Source organism: Mus caroli, unplaced genomic scaffold (genome assembly GCF_978045245.1).
Source record: "Mus caroli unplaced genomic scaffold, Mus_caroli_1 scaffold_6, whole genome shotgun sequence".
In the NCBI taxonomy this organism is placed as follows: Eukaryota; Metazoa; Chordata; class Mammalia; order Rodentia; family Muridae; genus Mus; species Mus caroli.
The window spans coordinates 82,076,697-82,102,192 of record NW_028227261.1 but is presented as its reverse complement, the minus strand read 5'-3'; the positions used below and the strand labels follow the sequence as shown (position 1 = coordinate 82,102,192).

Genomic DNA, 25,496 nt, shown 5'->3' with positions numbered 1-25,496 from the left:
TCATGAAAACTCCATGAGAAGTGTCTGCTGTCATGCATATTTCACTGATAAAAACAAACAAACAAGCAAGCAAACAAACAACCTCTGGCATTTAGATGCCCTGTTCCTTGCTCAGTTACTCTACTAGAGTATGAGGCCAAGCAAGCTGACTGCAGAGCCCATAACTGTGGCCATTATGACATGTTGTTTTTTAAGGAATAAGTATCCTGAAAGGTTAGCCAATATCGACTGTTCATCCCTAAAAATGTGTGTACAGAGAAGCAATAGTGCACAGATTCAGCAGCAGTGTGAGTGTGAGAGTGTGTGTGTGTGTATGTGTGTGTGTGTGTAAATATAATTACAGTAAAAGAATTCATAAAAGTTGTCATGAAGCGGAAAGGACATGGGAAAAGAAGAGAGATGAAGCTGAAATGTAAGTACAGTGCAATATATGAAATTCTTTTTTTAATTTTTTATTAGATATTTTCTTCACTTACATTTCAATTGCTATCCTGAAAGTCCCCTACACCATCCCTCCACCCTGCTCCCCAACCCACACACTCCCACTTCCTGGCCCTGGCATTCCCCTGTTCTGGGGCATATGATCTTTGCAAGACCAAAGGCCTTTCCTCCCATTGATGGCTGCCTAGGCCATCCTCTGCTACATATGCAACTAGAGACACAGTTCTGGGGGTACTGGTAAAAAGAAGGGAATAAAAGCTAAGAATGGCTATATCATATCTAGCAATGTTATTTTAAAAAGTTATTAAAAAGACCAAGTGCTACTATTGGTCTTCCAGTTTCCTCAATGCTCTCCCTGCTGCCCTGTGCTGAGGTACCTAATGAACACATTCATTCATCCTTTTCTCCCACTGCTAGAATGGCATGACCAGAAAACACAAGTGCTGAAGGAACACTGTCTCCTGCAGACACTGTGGAATCAGCAGCTTCACAACACCCACAGAAAAGCTCAAGAAACTGCCCAGGGGCCAAAAGAAGAGCACTTTATTGTATTTTTTAAGGCACAGATTCTGTAGTTCCTTGGAATAGTTTCATTGTTATGCATTTATATTTTATGGTATTTCAATTGTTTGAAAAGATATAAACAGTAGGATGAAATACAGCTTAAAGTGTGAAAAATGTAAAACATATAAACCCAAATCATATACATAACAGTGACTCAGTTCCCAGTTGCCTACCTGTCATATACACACTGAATTTCTTATACATATATACAACAAAAACCTACAAAAACAATATTCTGAGTCTAACCACTATATAAATATGAAAATAAGCCTTTACCCTTAACCTCAATTTTAACTTTAGAGGAGGAAGGACAGTTTTATTTATTCAAATCACACTTAGTATTAAATAGTTAAATGTTATATAACATTGTATAAAGCAGCAAGAAGAAAAATAAATTATAAAAATTAACAGGCCTAGAAGTTAACAGTGAAAAAAATGCCTGCCTCTCCAACATTATTTTTCATAATTAATACATTATCCAATGTGCTAGAGAGTATTTAAAAGGAAGATATAGCATCGTTGGGTTTTTAAAAGTTGTCTAAGGAAAAATGAATACAAAATACATTATTTGTGAGAAATGTGTGAATATATATAAGTAAGCTTAAGCTGAAAACATTTTGTCTTTACTTAAAATATAATTTATATTTGAGAACACTTTCGAGAAATCAAAACAGTCTCCCAACAAATCAGATAAAAATAGTTTGAATTAGCTTTTCCTTAAACAAGTTTGTTACGTAGAGATAGTAGTCTTTAATTTGAATATTTTATATTCAGACAACTAAGTATGTCAGCTTTTTGGTCACGTCACCTAGACAACTTTCTGGTAAACACAGCTGTTCTGGCCCCTCAACTAGAGGCAAAACCCCAGGCAGAACATCTGCATTAATAATACACCCTTGGTTACAGAGAATAGAAGACAAAAGGACTTTGGGGAAAATAAATAAAGAGAGCAGGCTAGCCACATGCTAACAGAGTCTGTTTGGTGAGTGCAATCCATCAATGTATAAGACTCAGCCTTGTCTTGGAAACCCACTCCTGAAGGTGAGACTAATGGCAAACTTCTAACTGTGACATATATTACAAAATGACCACCACCTCAACCTGTGTCAATTTCTCTGGCCATTTCTCACAATCAATGTATTCTTTTTAATCAGTAACCTTTCAGCTGAAGCTAGAAACCATTAACCACAAAATAGCAATTCATATGTAGTTACTGAAGACTCAATTTTCTTGTTAAGACCCTAGAGTATTTCCATACGGATAAGGTATGTGACTTTTGTGTATAAATGTATCTAGTCAATTCCCATCTATTAAAAAAATATAATGAAGCTCAAACAATTTAAAGTTTAATGACAAACATAAAAGTACAGAAGGGTTTGTTTAAAGAAAGGGTTATTAAAAAATATCTACTACTCTATGTGTGTGGACATATCATTTTTTCACTAGAACACACATATGAAGGTTAGAGAACCACTTTCAGGAGTCAGTTCTGCTCTTCCACTGTGGGGTCAGGCACCAATCTGGAGTTGGCAAGCTTGTGCAACAAGTACTTGTACTTCCTGAGACACCTCACTAACCCAAGCAACTATTTTAGCTCAACAAAAAGAATTCTTGAACATATACTATACAACTTACATAAGTAACAGTGATTATTTATGTTCTGGGTAAGCTATTCAAAGCCTAGATCTATATGAACCAAGGTATCTGAGTCTCTTACTAAGAATAATCTAAATGGTTCATGCCACTAGAAACATGTTTTTGTCGGCCCATCCTGAGTCAGATAGTGAAACTTCTGGCTCTTGGAAGACATTTTGGTCAGGAGGCACTGCAGGTTCCAGGAGAAAAACAAAACCAGTGAGGAGCAGTCACACTAGTAAGGATAGTGTCCTTTAGTCACTATCTAAAGGACAGACTCAAAGTTTTAAAGACTGGTCCTCTTTTAAATGCAGCACATTCCAAAGCTATGCTTAATAACAATCTTACATTGTTCATCAAGGAGGAAGTTAATGTTTGAAGTTAGGCACTGACAGACTGTCATTATTCTACAGATAACATGTTAAACCACAGGACAGTGTGAAATAGCAATAATATATTCATTTGGCAAAGTATTGTTACTTCAGTTACCATTATATTTTCCATGAAACACAATTCACATTCATAACACTTATCCTTTTCAAATACTGAGTTTGGTGGCTTTTATCACGACTACTGCCAGGCTGATTCCATGAGACTGTGACCATCCTCCTAAGAAGGCACATGACCCCTGACCATTAGTGCCAACTCCCTTCTTCCCACAGCCTCTGGCAGTCACTATGTGAGATACATGTTGGTGGCATAGTTCTTTCAGTAATATGTATTATACACATCTTTACTAAAATTTTCACTTAGTGATTTAAGCTACAGACTTCACAAGTTCTCTTGTATTTTTTGTTACATACATTTCTCAAGCTTACCTTCTTTTTTCATGAAGAGTGGTTTTTATTTTCACTAGAGTCTAAAATATTTCTGTTTTCTCAAACAATTTCTATTCTTCCTTCAGAAATTCCTCAATATCAAAACCCAATTCCTCAATATCAAAAGGTAGACTTCACAGTGGTCCTTCATGACTGTGGAACACTGCACCCTTCCCCCTTCTTAAGATGCTACAGAATCTGAAAGGCCCTAGAGAACAACTTCCTTGTTTTCCAGAAGGGAACACTGTAATGTGGTCTGGATAGGCACCATGGTATCAGGCTAGGTAAGAGCAAAGCTGAGGTGCCAAATGAAACCATTCATGCTACCTTACACCAACCATGGTTTAAAACTGTGATATATAATAAACTGCCAGTTGCCTAATTCTCTGTTTTAAACCACTGACTTCCATAATACAAATAAAGTATTATACTCTTTTGTCCAAAATTTTAAGTAAACACTGTCACAGGATAACTACAAACTACAGGTTTTCTCATAAAGCAGTTTTATAAGTGGTTTCTCAATAGCTTTGATCTGAGAAATGTTATTTTATTTTACCATATCATATTAAAAACATTAACACATTTTCTCTTAGTGATCTATAGGGCCAGCCATCCCAAATAGCTCACTGAGATAGAACAAAGCAAGCTTCAGGTTGCTGAGAATGGGAAAGAGCAGTGCAATTAGCCAGGCTGTGATTCCTCAGATCCCAGTGTCATATTATGCACTGCTTCATGGAGAGCCAGGGTCCCACAATCAGTAATCTGGAAGCAAGGACTTTGTGAACATAGAACAGCTGGGCTTTAGCCATTGCAACAGTTCTTCATCTGCAGTGACTTTTTAGAAGTAGACCCAGCCAGACTGGTGATAGATCTGCTGTCGTCATCCTCTGTCCTTTTCTTCACTTCCCTGGGAAATGGAGAAAACAATTACATCAAAAGGAAGCTACTTGTTTACTTACCTGTGGAAATTAATTACAGTGCCAATAGAAAACTGACACAGTTTCCAAATGCAAAGCCTTGGTCATTCTATCATAAAACTATGTTCCATCTGTGCTGAAATAATAGGCTGTCAGCTTCAAAGCTCCGAGGAAGAGATAGATACTGAGATAAATAATTGCATGGTCATAAATATATATCTAATACTCATGTACAATGTCTTGTAGGAACCAAGGTGCTTCTAGGGGAAGCTGACAATGGAAGAACTTCTGTGACTGTTCTAATTAAATGTCCCCCATATTCTCAAGCATTTGAAGAGTTGGTTCCTAGTTGGTAGACTGGGGATTGAACAGAGATTTGACCTTGCTGGAGGATATCACTCAGAGCAGACTTTGAGGTTTCAAAACCTAGGTACCATTTCATGTTTGCTCTCTGGTTCCTGTTTAAGATTTATCGTTTTAGATATACCTAAAGAGATATATCTACCTAATCCAAGGGCTTCCTCACCTCTGTTTCCATCTCCTATCTCCATGCCTGACTGACTGCTGCTATACATTTCTGTTGTAATGATACTGGACCCAAAACTCTTCCTTCTATGAAATACCTTTGTTATGGTGCTTTATCACAGCAATAGAAAATTAACTAAAACAACCTCTTAAATGAATCAAGGTTTCCTTTTTCTCAGAAGCCATGGGTTGCCTGTAGCTCTTCATCTCAAGGTCTATTATAGCTTATTCAACCCAATGTGGTCAATTCTAAATATATCTACAAATAAACAACAGTAAGGAAGCTCAGTAGAGATGTGTGCATGCATGCATGTGTGTGTGTCCCTGTGTACAAGTATATGTGTAAAAAAAAAAAAAAAACTAAGGGAGTCATACATTTGAAAGGGTGACAGGAAGACATAAAAGGAGTTGAATCCAGGATATGGAATGATAGAAATAAGGTAAATATAGAATTCAAGTATGATATTCTCTAAAAGTATTAAATTAATAATAAAAAAAAGAAGTGATATTCATCTGCTGTCATTTCAGCAGGGGAATCCAAGATTCAGCAACAGCATTCCCAAAGGCTAAGCAAGGCCTAAAAGAATTTGGACATTACTAGACACAAAGGTTGCTGTGTCTACAATTTATTATTCAATTTTCAAAAAAATGGATTCAAGTAGAGAGGTAGGTGAAGCAAGGCCATGCAGATCTTTAGCCACATGGGAGCAGCCTGGACTTTATACTTTACAGAAAGTGCAAGGTGGGGACTAAGAGCCAAACCAGAAAGTGCAGTTCTCATTATAAAGATTATTCTAGGGCTAGGGTGTATCTCAGTGGTTGAAAGCATGTGCAGCCCACACAAAGTCCAGGCCAGCTCTTCGAGAAAAACAACTGAAAAGCAAGATCAGGAAATCAAATGAACCCATGTACAGTGACTAAAGAATGTAGAGTAATTGGGTGATGGAGGAAGTCTGAGCACAAACATTTGCCTCCAAGTAGGAAATTGTAACACTCAGTCCAATTCAAGAGCAGGAGAGAGTTAAGGATAGTTTCAGCAGACATAAAAATGCCCATCAAATCAACAGTTCTCTGGAAGCCAAGCCAAGTCAAGTCAAGTCAAGATCCACCTGCATGACTAGTCTTTTAGCTGCACCTCTATATTAAGGCTCCAAGTTATATATTTAATGTTATTAAACAATGTTAAATTCAAAGCTGGTCTTCAATACAGAGGTGGATGCTCACAGCCAACCATTGGGCTAAGCATGAGGCCCCAATGGAGGAGTTAGAGAAATGACTGAAGGAGCTGAAGGGGTTTGCAACCCCATAGAGGAAGAACAACAATATCAACCAACAAGACCGCCCAGAGCTCCCAGGAACTAAACCACCAACCAAAGAGTACCCATGGAGGGATCCATGGACCCAGCTTTATATGTAGCAGAGGACAGCATTGTCAGGCATTAATAGGAGGAGAGGCCCTTGGTCCTGTGAAGGTTCTATACCTCAGTGCAGGGGAATGCCAGGGCAGGGAGATGGGAGTGGGTGGGTGGGAGACACCCTCATAGAAGCAAATGGAGGGGAATGGGATGGGGGGTTCTGGAGGTGAAACCAGAAAAGGGGAAAACATTTAAAATGTAAATAAAGAAAATATCCATTAAAAAAAAAAGAGCTAGCAATTAACTGAGACTTAAAGTAATAAAACGGAACTAACTGTAAAAATGCAGGTATATGCTATGTTAAGGACACTCTGAAAATAAAACTAGAAGTGAAGACAGGACATAATGCAATAAAACTTAGCAATGAAAAACTCCAGTAAGTGACTGTGACGGTTTGTTTATTCTTAGACCAGGGAGTGGCACCCTGTGGAGGTGTGGCCTTGATGAATAGGTGTGACCTGGTTGGAATAGGTGTGCCACTGTGGGTGTGGGCTTAAGACTCTCGCCCCAGTTGCCTGGAACTCAGTCTTCCACTAGCAGCCTTTGGATGAAGATGTAGAACTCTCAGCTCTGCCTGTGCCATGTCTCTCTGGATACTGCCATGCTCCCACCTTGATGATAATGGACTGAACCTCTGAACCTGTAAGCCAGCCCCAATTTAATGTTGTTTTTATAAGACTTGCCTTGGTCATGGTGTCTGTTCACAGCAGTAAATCCCTAAGACAGAAGTTGGTACCAGGAGTGGGGTATTGCTGTGATAGGCCTGACCATGCTTTTATTTGAAAGAATGTGGACTTTTGGACTTTGGATTTGGAACTCAGTGGAATGCTTTAAATGGGGCTTAATGGGTCATACTAGTAGGAATTTGGAGGACTTTGTTTCTGGAAGTAATTTGAACTGTGTTGACCTGGCCCAAGAGATTTCGAATGAGAAGACTTTCAGTATGTGGCATAAAGACTGTTTTTGTGGTATTTTGGTGAAGAATGTGGCTATTTTTTGCCCTTGTCTGAAAAGTCTGCCTGAAGCTAAGGTGAAGAGACTTGGATTGATTGCATTAATTGCATTGACAAAGGAAGTTTCAAAAAAGCCCAGCAGAGAGTTTGTTCTCTGGTTAAGTCTCACAAAGAGAAGTTTGAACAAGCATAGCAAGCTTAGAAAGGAAAATATAATATATACATGGTTCGAGTATTAAAGCCATACCAGGAAGTGAAATGGAGCAAAATCCTGTGTTCTAGGAAATAACAGATTCAGGGAGTGGGACCTTGGGGCAAGATCCTACCCAGCTGAATTCAGATCCAGGCATGGTGGTACACACCTTTAATCCCATGAGACAGGCATGCTGATCTCTGCATTCAAGGTCAATCTACAGAGCAAGAACCAGGATAGCCAAGCTTAGGCAGTGAAGGATTTAGAAAACATAAAGCCAGTGATAATGTACAAGGGGATCATGTTCTAGTTCCTGTAAGCAGCAGAACTCGGCAGCTTCAGCCATGTGGCCCTGGCTCTAGAGTTAAGAATGGAAGGAACTACTGGGACAATTGATGCTGGTTAGCTGGAGGTAAGGAATTAGCAATGATTATGAAGAGACCAGCATCACTGAGGTGAAATCTTCTGGGAAGTATTTTCTGGGAGCACAAAGAAGCTGTGTTCCAGAGATAGCCAAGGTTGTACCTCTTATTGCAGCTGGAATTGGTAATGTGTAAGCATCACCCAGGTAGTACTGGTTTTGAAGGCATGAAGGGGTCATGAAGAACAGCTGAGGCTTCGCACTGTGAGAGGTCATGGAAGGCCACTGGAGAAGGCATAGCCTCAGCTGTAGTTGATGGCCCAGGACTGAAGGGGTCATGCAAAGGATTTGAGGCTTGGCACCATGAAGAGAGCCTATAAGAGGCTATTGGTGAAGCCTAGTTGGAGTGGAACACCCCAGTGTATTGGAGATGTCAGTACCATGGATGATCACCAAGAACAGCAGCTGAAGTGGAGTGGATCAACCTGAGCTTAGAGTGATACAGAGAGCAGAGCTGGAGAAGTCATGCCAGCCCTTAGGAGGAGCCCAAAAGATCAAGTGGAATGCCAGACACTGAAGTAAGAAGCTGTAACATTGAAATTGCCTTGGAGACTCAGAACCATGGGATACATGCTGAGGAAAGCTGCTAACAGGGAGTGGAACCAGCCCAGGAGAAAGCAGTTTGTTGCAGTCAACAAAGATGAAAAGGGAGTGGAGATCTGAAGGCTGCTTAGACATCAGCCATGGAGATGCAGAGTTTGGAGTTTGCCCAGCTAGTTTCCTGCCTTGCTTTGGGGATTACAGTTAATTAGTTGGACAAATCTCAGAAGAGCCCTTGAACTTTGGACTTTTAACATTGTTGTGACTGCTATAGACTATGAGGACTTTGAAAGTTGGACTATATACATTTGGCATTATGCTATGTTTAAGTATGGGCCCCATAGACTCATGTTTTTGAACAAGTCTATGAGGGCCAGGGAGTGGAATGTGATGGTTTGTATATTCTTGGACCATGGAGTGGCACCCTGTGGAGGTGTGGCCTTGAAGGAATAGGTGTGTCACTGTGGGTATAGGCTTAAGAGTCTCACCCTAGTTGCCTGGAAGTCAGTCTTCCACTAGCAGCCTTTGGATGAAGATGTAGAACTCTCAGCTCTGCCTGCCATGCCTGCCTGGATACTGCCATGCTCCCACCTTGATGATAATGGACTGAACCTCTGAACCTGTAAGCCAGCCCCAATTAAATGTTGTTTTTATAAGACTTGCCCTGGTCATGGTGTCTGTTCACAGCAGTAAAACCCTTACTAAGACAGTGACTCATAAAAAGTCAACCTGTTGTAATAGCCTAAAAGTGTACAAAAACAGCTATGACCTGACTGTCACATGATTGAGATAACCTTTCCATCAAAATGTCTTTTCCCACCAGTTGTTTTTAAAGACATTTCTATAATACGTGTTTTGCATGCATATGTTTGTTCACCCATATGCCTGGTACCAGTGGAGACCAGAAAAGGCCATCAGATTCCCTAGAAGTAGAGTTATCAATAGTTGTTAAACACCATATGGATACCAATAACTGAAGCCAGGTCCTCTGAAAGAGCAGCAAATTTTCCTAACCAATGAACAATTTTTCCAGCCTTGCACACTAGTTGTTCTAAGTAAGAAAATGTGGTGTCTAAACTACACTGCAGCTCACATAGGAACTGACAGACAGCAATGGCCTTTCCATCTTCACTAAATAAAAACAACTTTAGCCTATAGCTTGGATGTGATTAAGATACTTTATCATGTGATTTACTATGGTCCCATAAGACAGCTAAGCACTGGTTACTAGACTGTTTAATAGAATGCAGGCTATTATAGAGAGACATATAGACTTCTAACTCTGGAAAGAACTTTGAGACCATCATATCCAGTCCTCGTTTTCATTTTACAGACTAAAGATGTCTACAGTAAAACAGGGATGTGTGGATGACATCAGAACTCTAGGACTACACAGTGTTCCATATAAGAAAAGATGTTGAAAGCCAGTGTAGTGGCTATCCTGGTTGACAACTTGGCAATATTTGGAATGAACTACAATCCAGAATTGGAAGGATCACCAGTGACCCTTATCTGGAGGCTTGGAGATAGAAGTTTCTGATCTGGATCTTGGTATGGAGATCTTGAGGGATAGTGGCTATGGATTCCAGAAGGTCATCCGGGATTAAAGGTGTGGTAGAACACACGTTTAATCTGGGCTACACTTTCTGTTGGAAACAATATAAGGACATTGGAAGAAGGGAGTCTTGCTCTTGTTCCTTCACCTGCTTACTGTGTGAGACTGAGTAACTGCTAGATCCTTGGACTTCCATTCACAGCTACTACTGAACCATTGTTGGGAATTGGGCTGCAGACTGTAAATCATCAATAAATTCCTTTACTATATAGAGACTATCCATAAGTTCTGTGACTCTAGAGAACCCTGAATAATACAGCCAGTGATAGGTACAGAGGAAAAAACACCTTCCACACAAGCCTGAGATCTTCAGTTTGATCCCCAGAATCCAGGTAAAGGTGAAAGGAGAGAGCCAACTACACACATGTACATCATGGCATGTGCAATGTTCACACTCACATTCACACACACACACAAACACACACACACACACACACACCCCTATGCATGCATGCATGACACATAGTAAATGATGATAATGATGATAAAACATTTTTTAAAACTGAGCTTTTGAGGCTCACTTTACTATTCCCTTGCAGTATGTAGGCAGCAGCTTGTTGCTATATATGGATTGTATTTCTTCTTTGAATGCTTGTGCACAGAATCGTATTCTTTGAATGCTTGTGCCCAGAATCGTTTTATATGTTTGAGAATGTTACATATATTTACTAGATAAGGATACCTAATTTTAAAAATCCAAAGCATCCTAATCTGAAATGCTCCCAAATTAAAAAGGCCTTGGTTATCATAACAACACCCACAAGTGTTGAAACTAAGTGAAAGGACAATGCTGACTCTTTTTTTTTTAATTTTTAATATTTTTTATTACATATTTTCCTCAATTACATTTCCAATGCTATCCCAAAAGTCCCCCATAGCGCCCCCCACTTCCCTACCCACCCATTCCCATTCTTTTGGCCCTGGCATTCCCCTATATTGGGGCATATAAAGTTTGCAAGTCCAATGGGCCTCTCTTTCCATTGATGGCCGACTAGGCCATCTTTCCATACATATGCAGCTAGAGACAAGAGCTCCGGGGTACTGGTTAATTCATCATGTTGTTCCAACTATAGGGTTGCAGATCCCTTTAACTCCTTGGGTACTTTCTCTAGCTTCTCCATTGGGAGCCCTGTGATACATCCAATAGCTGACTGTGAGCATCCACATCTGTGTTTGCTAGGCCCCTGCATAGTCTCACAAGAGACACCTATATATGGGTCCTTTCAGCAAAATCTTGCTAGTGTATGCAATGGTGTCCGCATTTAGAAGCTGATTATGGGATGGATCCCTGGATATGGCAATCACTAGATGGTCCATCCTTTCGTCACAGCTCCAAATTTTGTCTCTGTAACTCCTTCCATGGGTGTTTTGTTCCCAATTCTAAGAAGGGGCACAGTGTCCACATTTTGGTCTTCATTCTTCTTGAGTTTCATGCGTTTAGCAAATTGTATCTTATATCTTGGGTAGCCTAAGTTTTGGGCTAATATCCACTTATCAGTGAATACATATTGTGTGAGTTCCTTTGTGATTGTGTTACCTCACTCAAGATGATGCCCTCCAGGTCCATCCATTTGGCTAGGAATTTCATAAATTCATTCTTTTTAATAGCTGAGTAGTACTCCATTGTGTAAATGTACCATAATTTCTGTATCCATTCCTCTGTTGAGGGACATCTGGGTTCTTTCCAGCTTCTGGCTATTATAAATAGGGCTGCTATGAACATAGTGGAGCATGTGTCCTTCTTACCAGTTGGGACATCATCTGGATATATGCCCAGGAGAGGTATTGCTGGATCCTCCGGTAGTACTATGTCCAATTTTCTGAGGAACCTCCAGACTGATTTCCAGAGTGGTTGTACAAGCTTGCAATCCCACCAACAATGGAGGAGTGTTCCTCTTTCTCCACATCCTCAGCAGCATCTGCTGTCACCTGAAATTTTGATCTTAGCCATTCTGACTGGTGTGAGGTGGAATCTCAGGGTTGTTTTGATTTGCATTTCCCTGATGATTAAGGATGTTGAACATTTTTTCAGGTGCTTCTCTGCCATTCGGTATTCTTCAGGTGAGAATTCATTGTTCAGTTCTGAGCCCCATTTTTTAATGGGGTTATTTGACTTTCTGGAGTCCACCTTCTTGAGTTCTTTATATATATTGGATATTAGTCCCTTATCTGATTTAGGATAGGTAAAGATCCTTTCCCAATCTGTTGGTGTTTTCTTTGTCTTATTGATGGTGTCTTTTGCCTTGCAGAAGCTTTGCAGTTTCATGAGGTCCCACTTGTCAATTCTCGATCTTACAGCACAAGCCATTGCTATTCTATTCAAGAATTTTTCCCCTGTGCCCATATCTTCAAGGCTTTTCCCCACTTTCTCCTCTATAAGTTTCAGTGTCTCTGGTTTTATGTGAAGTTCCTTGATCCACTTAGACTTGACCTTAGTACAAGGAGATAGGAATGGATCGATTCGCATTCTTCTACATGTTAACAACCAGTTGTGCCAGCACCATTTGTTGAAAATGCTGTCTTTCTTCCACTGGATGTTTTTAGCTCCCTTGTCGAAGATCAAGTGACCGTAGGTGTGTGGGTTCATTTCTGGGTCTTCAGTTCTATTCCATTGGTCTATTTGTCTGTCACTATACCAGTACCATGCAGTTTTTATCACAATTGCTCTGTAGTAAAGCTTTAGGTCTGGCATGGTGATTCCACCAGAGGTTCTTTTATCCTTGAGGAGAGTTTTTGCTATCCTAGGTTTTCTTGTTATTCCAGATGAATTTGCAGATTGCACTTTGTAATTCGTTGAAGAATTGAGTTGGAATTTTGATGGGGATTGCATTGAATCTGTAGATTGCTTTTGGCAAGATAGCCATTTTTACAATGTTGATCCTGCCAATCCATGAGCATGGGAGATCTTTCCATCTTCTGAGATGTTCTTTAATTTCTTTCTTCAGAGACTTGAAGTTTTTATTATACAGATCTTTCACTTCCTTAGTTAGAGTCACGCCAAGATATTTTATATTATTTGTGACTATTGAGAAGGGTGTCGTTTCCCTAATTTCTTTCTCGGCCTGTTTATTCTTTGTGTAGAGAAAGGCCATTGATTTGTTTGAGTTAATTTTATATCCAGCTACTTCACCGAAGCTGTTTATCAGGTTTAGGAGTTCTCTGGTGGAATTTTTAGGGTCACTTATATATACTATCATATCATCTGCAAAAAGTGATATTTTGACTTCATCTTTTCCAATTTGTATCCCTTTGATCTCCTTTTGTTGTCGAATTGCTCTGGCTAGGACTTCAAGTACAATGTTGAATAGGTATGGAGAAAGTGGACAGCCTTGTCTAGTCCCTAATTTTAGAGGGATTGCTTCATGCTTCTCACCATTTACTTTGATGTTGGCTATTGGTTTGCTGTAGATTGCTTTTATCATGTTTAGGTATGGGCCTTGAATTCCTGATCTTTCCAAGACTTTTGTCATGAATGGGTGTTGGATCTTGTCAAATGCTTTTTCTGCATCTAACGAGATGAATATGTGGTTTTTGTCTTAGAGTTTGTTTATATACTGGATTACGTTGATGGATTTCCGTATATTGAACCATCCCTGCATCCCTGGGATGAAACCTACTTGGTCAGGATGGATGATTGTATTGATGTGTTCTTGGATTCGGTTAGCAAGAACTTTATCGAGTATTTTTGCATCAATATTCATAAGGAATATTGGTCTGAAGTTTTCTATCTTTGTTGGGTCTTTTTGTGGTTTAGGTATCAGAGTAATTGTGGCTTCATAGAATGAGTTGGGTAGAATACCTTCTGTTTCTATTTTGTGGAATAGTTTGTGAAGAACTGGGATTAGGTCTTCTTTGAAGGTCTGATAGAACTCTGCACTAAACCCATCTGGTCCTGGGCTTTTTTTGGTTGGGAGACTATTAATGACTGCTTCTATTTCTTTGGGGGATATAGGGCTGTTTAGATCATTAACCTGATCTTGGTTCAACTTTGGTACCTGGTATCTGTCTAGGAACTTCTCCATTTCATCCAGGTTCTCCAGTTTTGTTGAGTATAGCCTTTGGTAGAAGTATCTGATGGTGTTTTGGATGTCTTCAGGATCTGTTGTTATGTCTCCTTTTTCATTTCTGATTTTGTTAATTAGGATGCTCTCCCTGTGCCCTCTAGTGAGTCTGGCTAAGGGTTTATCTATCTTGTTGATTTTCTCAAAGAACAAGCTCCTTGATTGGTTGATACTTTGAATATTTCTTCTTGTTTCCACTTGGTTGATTTCGCCCCTGAGTTTGATTATTTCCTGCCGTCTACCCCACTTGGGTGAGTTTGCTTCCTTTTGTTCTAGTGCTTTTAGGTGTGTTATCAAGTTGCTAATGTGTGCTCTCTCTAGTTTCTTTTTGGAGGCACTCAGAGCTATGAGTTTTCCTCTTAGAAATGCTTTCATTGCATCCCATAAGTTTGGGTATGTTGTGGCTTCATTTTCATTGAACTCTAATAAGTCCTTAATTTCTTTCTTTATTCCTTCCTTGACCAAGGTATCATTGAGAAGAGTGTTGTTCAGTTTCCACGTGAATGTTGGATTTCTATTATTTATTTTGTTATTGAAGATCAGCCTTAGTCCATGGTGATCTGATAGGATGCATGGGACAATTTCAATATTTTTGTATCTGTTGAGGCCGGTTTTGTGACCAATTATGTGGTCAATTTTGGAGAAGGTACCATGAGGTGCTGAGAAGAACGTATATCCTTTTGTTTTAGGATAGAATGTTCTGTAGATATCTGCCAGATCCATTTGATTCATAACTTCTGTTAGTTTCACTGTGACCCTGTTTAGTTTCTGTTTCCATGATCTGTCCATTGGTGAAAGTGGTGTGTTGAAGTCTCCCACTATTGTATGAGGTGCAATGTGTGAATTGAGATTTACTAAAGTTTCTTTAATGAATGTGGCTGCCTTTGTATTTGGAGCATAAATATTCAGGATTGATAGTTCCTCTTGGAGGATTTTACCTTTGATGAGTATGAAGTGCCCCTCCCTGTCTTTTTTGATGAGTTTGGATTGGAAGTCAATCTTATCAGATATTAGAATGGCTACTCCAGCTTGTTTCTTCATACCATTTGCTTGGAAAATTGTTTTCCAGCCTATCATTCTGAGGTAGTGTCTATCTTTTTCTCTGAGATGAGTTTCCTATAATCAGCAAAATGTTGGGTCTTGTTTGTGTAGCCAGTTTGTTAGTCTATGTCTTTTTATCGGGGAGTTGAGTCCATTGATATTAAGAGATATTAAGGAAAAGTAATTGTTGTTTCCTGTTATTTTTGTTGTTAAAGTTGGCATTCTGTTCTTGTGGCTGTCTTCTTTTAGGTTTGTTGAGGGATTACCTTCTTGTTGTTTCTAGGGCGTGGTTCCTATCCTTGTATTGGTTTTTTTCCTGTTATTATCCTTTGAAGGGCTGGATTCGTGGAGAGATAATATGTGAATTTGGTTTTGTCGTGGAATACTTTGGTTTCTCCATCTATGTTAATTGAGAGTTTGGCTGGGTATAGTAGCCTGGGCTGGAATTTGTGTTCTTTTAGTGTCTGTATAACATCTGTCCAGGATCTTCTGGCTTTCATAGTCTCTGGTAAAAAATCTGGTGTAATTCTGATAGGCTTGCCTTTATATGTTACTTGGCCTTTTTCTCTTACTGCTTTTAGTATTCTATCTTTATTTAGTGCATTTGTTGTTCTGATTATTATGTGTCGGGAGGTATTTCTTTTCTGTTCCAGTCTATTTGGATTCCTGTAGGCTTCTTGTATATTCATGGGCTTCTCTTTCTTTAGGTTTGGGAAGTTTTCTCCTATAATTTTATTGAAAATGTTTGCTGGTCCTTTGAGTTGAAAATCTTCATTCTCATCCACTCCTATTATCCGTAGGTTTGGTCTTCTCATTGTGTCCTGCATTTCTTGGATGTTTTGAGTTAGGATCTTTTTGCGTTTTACATTTTCCTTGATTGTTTTGCCGATGTTCTCTATGGAATCTTCTGCACCTGAGATTCTCTCTTCCATCTCTTGTATTCTGTTGCTGATGCTCGTATCTATGGTTCCAGATTTCTTTCCTAGGTTTTCTATCTCCAGTGTTGCCTCATTTTGGGTTTTCTTTATTGTGTCTACTTCACTTTTTAGGTCTAGTATGGTTTTGTTCATTTCCATCATCTGTTTGGATGTGTTTTCCTATTTTTCTTTAAGGACTTCTACCTGTTTGATTGTGTTATCCTGTTTTTCTTTAAGGACTTCTACCTGTTTGATTGTGTTATCCTGTTTTTCTTTAAGGACTTCTACCTGTTTGATTGTGTTATCCTGTTTTTCTTTAAGGACTTGTAACTCTTTAGCCATGTTCGCCTGTAATTCTTTAAGTGAGTTATTAAAGTCCTTCTTGATGTCCTCTACCATCATCATGAGATATGCTTTTAGATCCGTTTCTAGCTTTTCCGGTGTGTTGGGGTGCCCTGGACTGGGAGAAGTGGGAGTGCTGGGTTCTGATGATGGTGAGTGGTCTTGGTTTCTGTTAGTAAGATTATTATGTTTACCTTTCGCCATCTGGTAATCTCTGGGGTTAGTTGTTATCGTTGTCACTGTTTAAAGATTGGAGCAGACTCTGTGTTACACTCACCCGAAGTCTCAAAATCCTGTGGCGGGTGTCGTGGGTAGCTGGCGGGTGTCAGCCGACCCTGTGCTCTAGCTACCCTGGTGCTGGTCCGGCCGGAAGAGGCCTGTGGCCCTACTCAGGCCGGTTTTCTGCTTCCCTAACTAATGCAGTCTCAGGTCCCGTGCACAATTGAATTGGAGCAGAAGCTGTGTTCCACTCACCAGAAGTCTTAAGATCCTGTGGCGGGTGTTGTGGGTAGCTGGCGAGTGTCAGCCGACCCTGCGCCCTAGCTACACCGGTGCTGTTCTGACCGGAAGAGGCTTGTGGCCCTACTAAGGCCGGATTTCTGCCTCCCCAACCAAAGCAGTCTCAGGTCCCGCGTGATTGGACTGGAGCAGAAGCTGTGTTCCACTCACCAGAAGTCTCACAATCCTGTGGCGGGTGTCGTGGGTAGCTGGCGGGTGTCAGCCGACCCTGCGCTCTAGCTACCCAGGTGCTGTTCAGGCCGGAAGAGCCAATGCTGACTCTTACTAAGCCTTGGCCCAGCAATTCTGTAAGACCTGTGGGTTCTTTCCTACCTATATGTGCTCCCAAAGATGCATCTTCTCTACCCAGACCAACATAAAGACTATCATTTTAAAAAGTTAAAGCCTACTACCTGCAAAGACTTAAGTGCAAACACTGTTTTGTTGAAATTGCCCCCTTCAGTATATGTATTTTGTTTAGACAAAAGAGTTGCTGCTCCCAGTGGTGTCAATGCACACAGTCCTCATTGACTTTATAGATAAAAGTATGGAAATGGCTACTATCTACCACATGTAACATTAGCTCTGGCCAAAACAAAACAAGAATCCACATATTCAGAGACTGTACTTAAATATCCCTATTCCAGGCTATACGTAATGTCAATGCTGTTTTCCTTTAAGCAGGTGTTTTCATTGACTGAGGTGGGAGTCCCTGGTCTGTTGTTGCTAATGCCGAAATTATTCAATGACACCTAGTCTGAGCCCAGGGCACCTTCTGTTCTTTGCCACAAACAGATGTTCCTCAGACCTCTGGAAGACCTGAGGCCTATTTCTTATCAGTTTCTTTTCTTTTCTTTCTTTCTTTTTTTTTTTTTTTTCAATTCAAGGTAGTAATCTTTTCCAAGACCACACTCCAAGCATTCTGTTGGTAGGAGTATGATTTAAAAGGTGCTATAAACCCCAGTCACTAATTAAAACGTCTGTTTCCATGCTAATGATTCTTACATAAGTTAAAAATGACCAGAAAAAGAACTGCATGAAGAAAACTATGTACTTGTTTGTCTGTAATTAGACATTACTGTCCTTAGATTTTGTGAGTGTTTGGGGTTTGATAGATACATAATTCCTTTATTACAGCAAGAAGTCATGTTTCCATAAGGGGCAGAGTGTCTTAGAGTTTCTATTGCTGTTATAAAACATCATAATGACCAAGAGTAACTTGAAAAGGAAAGGGTTTATTTTAGCTTACAATTCCACGCCATAGTCCACCATACAAAGAAGCCAGGGGAGGAACCTGGAAGCAAGAACTGAAGTAGAAGCCACAGGTAAACACTGCTTACTGGCTTGCTTCCTACGGTTTCTCAACCTACTCTCTTATCCAATCCAGGACCACTTGTCCAGGATTGGCACCACACACAGTGGGCTGTGCCCTCCCACTTCAATCACCAATCAAGACAATGATCCACACGCTTGCTTACAAGGTGTTTTGATTGCGCTGTTCTCTGCACAGAGTCTTTTGTCAAGTTGACAAAACAAAAACAAAACAAAACAAAACAAAACACAGCCTAGGGAGGACAGTTGCCTCCTTGTCAACTTAAAACGCAAACTCAATACTGTAACATCCTATCTGTTCTTTTCTTATTTATCCCCAAAATGTCAATACTAGTATAACAATATAAAACATTTTTTAAAATTCTAAAGTCTTGAGGAACACTCCTCCATTGTTGGTGGGATTGCAAGCTTGTACAACCACTCTGGAAATCAGTCTGGCAGTTCCTCAGAAAACTGGACATAGTACTACCAGAGGATTCCGCAATACCTCTCCTGGGCATATATTCAGAAGATGTTCCAACCAGTAAGAAGGACACATGTTCCACTATGTTCATAGCAGCCTTATTTATAATAGCCAGAAGCTGGAAAGAACCCAGATGCCCCTCAACAGAGGAATGGATACAGAAAATGTGGTACATTTACACAATGGAATACTACTCAGCTATTAAAAAGAATGAATTTATGAAATCCCTAGACAAATGGTTGGACATGGAGGTCATCATCCTGAGTGAGGTAACCCAATCACAAAGGAACTTACACAATATGTACTCACTGATAAGTGGATATTAGCCCAGAAACTTAGAATACCCAAGATATAAGATTCAATTTGCTAAATGCATGAAATTCAAGAAGAACCAAGACCAAAGTGTGGACTCTTTGCCCCTTCTTAGAATTGGGAACAAAACACCCATGGAAGGAGTTACAGAGACAAAGTTTGAAGCTGAGACAAAAGGATGGACCATCTAGAGATTGCCATATCCAGAGATCCATCCCATAATCAGCTTCCAAACCCTGACACCATTGCATACACTAGCAAGATTTTGCTGAAAGGACCCAGATATAGCTGTCTCTTGTGAGACTGTGCCAGGGCCTAGCAAGCACAGAAGTGGATGCTCACAGTCAGCTATTAGATGGATCACACGGCCCCCAATGGAGGAGCAAGAGAAAGTACCCAAGGAGCTAAAGGGATCTGCAACCTTATAGGTGGAACAACAATATGAACTAACCAGTACCCCACACCCCCCAGGAACTCGTGTCTCTAGCTGCATATGATTCAGAAGATGGCCTAGCAGGCCATCAGTGGAAAGAGAGGCTCATTGGTCATGCAAACTTTATATGCCTCAGTACAAGGGAACGACAGGGCCAAGAAGTGGGAGTGGGTGGGTGGGGAAGTGGGTCGTGGAGCGTGTGGGGGACTTTTGGGATAGCTTTGGAAATGTAAATGAAATAAATTCCCAATTAAAAAAATTCAAACACTTTTAAAACTAAGCCTCTTTAGCACATATTTCAAAATTCAAAGTTTCTCAAAAATATCCAGTCTCTCTAAAACTCCAATGTCTCTAAATGTGGACTCCTGTGCCATGGAGAGTAGACACACAGCATAGCTCAGAGGCCAGTTGCATGTTGAAACTGCTTCTTTTGATGGTCACTCCCATGGTACTGGCATCTCTGCAGCAACTGGACTACATTTTCACCAACAGACTCTCCTTGGCTTTCTTCAGGGACTCTGACCCTGCTACATGGTACTGAGCTTCTAGGACCCTGTCAACCTCTGGGTTTTGACTGCAACTGAGGCTGCAACTTCACCAATAGCCTCACTTGACTTCTCATAATACCAAGCCTTAACTCCTCTCTGTGCCCCTTTCATGCCTTAAGATCAAGTACCTCCTAGGAGACATATCCAAATTTAGTTGTCAGCATAATATACAGCCTCCCCTGACTGTAGACCAGAGATTCTGTGTGTGGACCCAGAATATTTCACTTAATACTCTTAGTAGGGGTTTCAATTACTATGACACAATTACCAAATGGAATGTGGGAAGAAAAGAATTTATTTTAGCTTATAGTTCCACACACCAGTTCATCATGGGATTCAGAACCTAACCTGGAGGCAGAAACAAAAACAGATGCAATGGAGGAATGTAGCTTATTGGCTTTCTTTTCATGGCTTGCTCAGCCTGCTCTTTTATATAACCCAGGACCAAATGCCCTGAGGTGGTAGCACACATACAGGTACCAAGTCAATTATTAATGAAGGACATGCCCCAGAGTTTTGTCCACAGATCAATCTGATGGGAGTCTTGTCTCCATTAAAGTTACCTCTTCTCAAATAGCAACAGCTTATGTCAAGCTGACAAAAACCTAACTAGAACACACACTAAACAAATCAGGGAGATAGTACTGACATGTCTAAGAACATCTGAAGAACTGACATGCACAAATACAAGTCTTCTAATGACTTTTACTCTAAGCCACATGATAAAATGCTACATATTCTCGACATGACTGACGTCTTCTAATAATTACAAAGTGAACAATTCTGACAGTGATTCCAACTGGTATGATAAGCAATTTGATATTTTGATTTTCTATACTCTATTTGATCAGGAAAATGTCCTAATATATAGTTAGTTAGATTAATAACCATTGTTATTACTGTTGTGTGTATATTTTGGTTTAAAGAGATGATTCTATTAGTCAATTATTACCTTTCTTGGTGCTATTTTGAGGAAAGTTTAAAAATACTGCAACTATATATCATCATCTCATTTGTTTGGTAGGAAAGTATTTAGACAATGTTCACAATGAACATGCAAAATTATTAGATTTTATAATAAGCACATGAACTGCTTTCCTTACCATGACTGACAGAGCTATGTTTGGCAGCAGATATTTTAACTGAGTGCTATAATGAAGGAATTTGACATATCCATTAAGTAAGTCAAAATTGATTTGAACTGAGATTTCTAAACATAACAAAACTTTACCGTGCAAGATGGAGAACAGCTTCCACCACGTTGGAGCCATCTTTGGCACTTGTTTCACAGAATAATGCCCCATAGGTCTGTAGAAAAGAAGCATACACAATCCAGTGAAGGCTTTGATAAAATTTTCTGAAACTTGTTATTTCACTAAAAACATTTTTTAAGCCAAGCATGGTGGCATACACCTTAACTACCAGCACTTGGGAGGCAAAGGCAGCCTGATCTAGGATTTCAAGGCTACACTGTTCTTCAGATAGAGTTTCAAGACTGTCAATGCTACACAGAAAAATAACTTATTTTGAAAAAATGACAGTAAATGTGTCTGTGTGTATGTGTGTGTGTGTTTCTATCAAGAATGCTAAAAGTAACAGCTAAGAAAAGTAAGTCCCAGAGTTTCAAGACTCATAAACAACAAACAACACAAGATCACTCTGACATGTAGTAGAACTTGCCTAGAATACCAGTACTAGAAAGGTAGAAGCAGATATCCATTCAAATTCAACCTGATATATTAGACCCTCTAACAAACAAATAAGCAAATGACAAACAAAAAGTCTACACATAGTTATTTTAGGAATAGTTCCTAATCAAAAGATTTCTATTTTATATTAAAAACAAAACAAAATTTCATTTTGAGGATGTTTCTTTATAATAGTCAAGCACATATATTTCCTTCAAATAATTTGAGACAGATGAAAATGACAGTTTAAGGTAGCCATTCAGGAATTACATAAATATCAAAAGAGTGTTTGCAGTATTAGATCAGTTGTAACTACTAGGATTACCTTGACTACATAGCAATATCTGGTCTCAATGAGGAGGAAAAGAATGTGTCTGCTTGGTGCACTGGCTAAGGCTTACTCCTTCATACTCTCAGCCTCTCTTACCAGAGCTCCTACTTTGCTGAAGTGAAATGTTCCCATCCAGAGACAACTCCCAGTGGTTGCCGAGGTATAGTTGCTTATGTTACTCCTCTGCTTATAACCTTTAAATGACTCTCTTTTCTTATTAAATTATTTTTATTTATTTACAAATGTTGCCCCCTTCTGGGTCCTCCCTCCCTGAGTTCTTCACCCTATCCTCCCTCCCCTTTGCTTCTGAGAGGGTGCTTAGATAATATTCAAGTGCAATAGGACACTGTTTGAGTTGAGATAATCTTCCAGTTTTACCCTAGATCATATTCTTTACCTCATAAATCTCTTCTCTAGTGGCCTAAATCCCCACAGATCTCAGGACACTCGCGCCTGCCCTTCTAATATCTAAGTTGCCCTTATCTCACTTAAACTATTTTTGGTTTGATTCACTGGTAATCATTAAGTTGTTTCTAATTCTGAAAAGTATCTACCAGGTCTTCCTGTCATAAAACCTTACAGTATTTTGTACTTGAAGCAATTCCAACAGTTATTTTTGTATGCTATTGTAAACCAAGATCAAGACAAATTCTTTTAATAAAGGGCAATTAGAGATACAATAGCCTTGGATGAAGATTCAATATTAACACAAAATTCAAGGGAAAGATTTGGCAACTACTCTGTAGCACCTAGAGAGAAAAGCTGGCAATAAGAAAAGGTTCACCAGGTTTATATAAGCAAACTGACAGGAAAATCTATACAATTCGCAAATGCATATGTAGTAGAAACAGCACTGGCGATGGTTATGTATGACAGGGCTGACAGGAAGAAGTAAAGTAAATCTGGAGAATGACAGGATTAAGTAAGAGGATGCAGAAGGGAGCAAGTGAAAACTCAGACTGTAGCTAGGAGAGGCCAAGCATAGATCCTAGGTCTGAAAAAGGCTAAGTGAAAAACCCCTGGTGTGTGAACCAAAAATGTAAGATCACATTGAGAACAAAAGGAATAGACTTTGTAGATTGAAAGACTGCTCCTGAGAGTAAAAAATGCAGGTAGAGGATTGTCTCATGGGTGAGAGCTGTTTCCAACAAGTGCAATAAACAAGATAAGAAATGTCTCCAGTAGAGTGAAGTACATAGAGTAAGATCTGTGTCCAAAACCGCTAACGGCACAGGATAAAGAGCTTCACCAACACAATGAACTACATAGAAGAAAAGTACTTTCTCAAACATAAGGAACTGGAGAGGAGAGGATGGCTGAACTCAGTGAAGTGCACATTTATGAATTGTTCCTAAAACAGCCACCTACACAATGTGCAACACAGTGAATGACTCAAGGTGAAAACTATCACCAACAAAGTATAAGGCATAGGGTTAAAGATTGTATTCAGCACAATGAAGTATACAGAAGTAAAGGTTTTATACAAAACAATGAACTACATAGGCATGAGAACTGTTTCTAACATGGTATACAACACAGAGAGAGGGATTTCTCAGCACAGAGGGATTTCTCAGCTACTACAGGTAAGGACTGCCTCCATCAAAGTGTAATACACTGGGGTGAGGACTGGGTGTAACACATTGAGCTACACAGTGTGATGAATTTGTCTAACATGGTGTCATACACAGAGTAATAACTTTATTCAGCACAATGTAATTCACAAGGAACTATCTGCAGCACAGTGAAATACACAGAAGTGATAACTGTTTACAACACAGTGAACTACACAGACCAACAAGAATCTCTAATACAGTGAACAACACTTAGTCAGGACTGTTTCTAACATAGTATGAAGAAATAAATATGGGTAAGGCCTATCTCTAACCTAGTGTAATAAACAGTATAACTGTCTCCAAAAACTGAACTACACTGTATGACAATTATCCCCAACACACTGGATTATACAAAGTAAAGGCTGACTCCAACACAGTGAACTACACAGGCTGACACAGTCTCCAACACACTGGACTACATATACAATGTAGGGTAACTCCACTATAGTAAACATATAATTTGATGACTGTCTCCAACACAGCCAACTACACATGCTGAGAACTGACTCCAGAGCAGTCAGATACACAAGATGATAACTGTTTCCAGACTGTCACCTATACACAAGCAAAATACACAAACACACAGACACACACACACACACACACACTCAGTGAAGGAAGACTCCAATATAATGCAATACAGAATAGTGGAGTAGTGTGAGCTTTGATTTGTTCAGGTGTGTGTGTGTGTGTGTGTGTGTGTGTGTCTGTGTGTGTGTCTGTGTGTGTGTGTCTGTGTGTGTGTGTCTGTGTGTGTATGTGTGTGTGTGTATGTGTGTGTGTGTTTGAGTCTGTAATGAAGTTTTGCCCATAGTATTGATCTTCTGTGACTAGTTTTTATGTTTGTTGCATTTAGCTTTCGTTTACTATTATTTAATACACAATTCTTTACCTTCCCATAATTATTTGCCCCTATGGGCTCTTTGTTTTGATACAGAAGTGAATATCATCATCAAATCACATTTTCATCAGGCAACCTTGTTTGGTTCTATTGCCCAGCTTCCTACTATGATCCAGAAGAGTCAAGAGCACAAATCTTTGAACAATGATAGTAATAACAGGTTAACAATGTATACGTTAGCATTCAGAGTAGGAGTGTGCCTCATTCTTTGTACAAATCCAGGGGTGCAAACAATTTTAGATAATTCCTACTAAGCACAATTCTTAGAGAAAAGAACCAAGCCTTCACATTGCTTTCCATCAGCAAATATACTGCTACACTTCTATCACTGGGAAGACAACTCTCTGCAGCCAATCATATCTTCTAAAAATAACTTCGTTTTCAACAGGATTCCTGTACTAGAGATAAATTCCCACAGACAGCAGCATCTATCAAGAAAAGTGGGAAACATTTCCCTGATCTTCACAAAATCCAAACACGAGGAAAACAGTGATGGGGTCATCTGACCTTCATATGAGTACCTAATTACTGTTAAGCAGAATTAGAGAAATCTATTGATAGGAAGGTCAAATATCCTATCAAAGTACAGGTTTTCAAAGGCTGAAGTGTTTGACCCCTGATTCTGAAAACAATGAGCTCATTTTGGACAAGTCCCAAATCTTACCATGGCCAGTTTTTCTCCAAGATATGCTGATATAAACTTTTGTTTCTCTGCATTATCAACATCACGAAGATCAGCCTTGTTTCCTACTAACATGATAGGAATAGTTCTGTGGGTTCCATCCTACCAGGAAAGAAAAGAAGTAGAAATACATCAAACACTGAACCAACTATGGTATGGTGCTATAACAATGGTACCAGTAGCTGTCATTGTCCAATTGTCTCAAGGCACCAAATTTACTATTCCTAATCATTTTCAGTTATAGAACAAAATTGATAGCTATTTTCATTGTATGTGTCTTAGTGCTCATTTAAACAT

At 39.6% G+C, this 25,496-nt stretch overlaps 1 protein-coding gene across 2 annotated transcripts in view; it reads right to left on the bottom strand.

Annotated features, from left to right (window-relative positions):
- Positions 1-949: 949 nt before the first annotated feature.
- Positions 950-25,496, bottom strand: part of Rasef (RAS and EF-hand domain containing) — an 80,552-nt gene continuing 56,005 nt past the window's right edge. For both annotated transcript variants that reach the window (XM_021160795.3, XM_021160794.3), the window contains exons 15-17: positions 25,182-25,301; positions 21,216-21,292; positions 950-4,365 (exon numbers count right to left, since the gene is read on the bottom strand). In XM_021160795.3, coding sequence (XP_021016454.1) covers positions 4,260-4,365; positions 21,216-21,292; positions 25,182-25,301 — 303 coding nt within the window. In that variant the 3' untranslated portion in view covers positions 950-4,259. The remainder of the gene's footprint in view (positions 4,366-21,215; positions 21,293-25,181; positions 25,302-25,496) is intronic.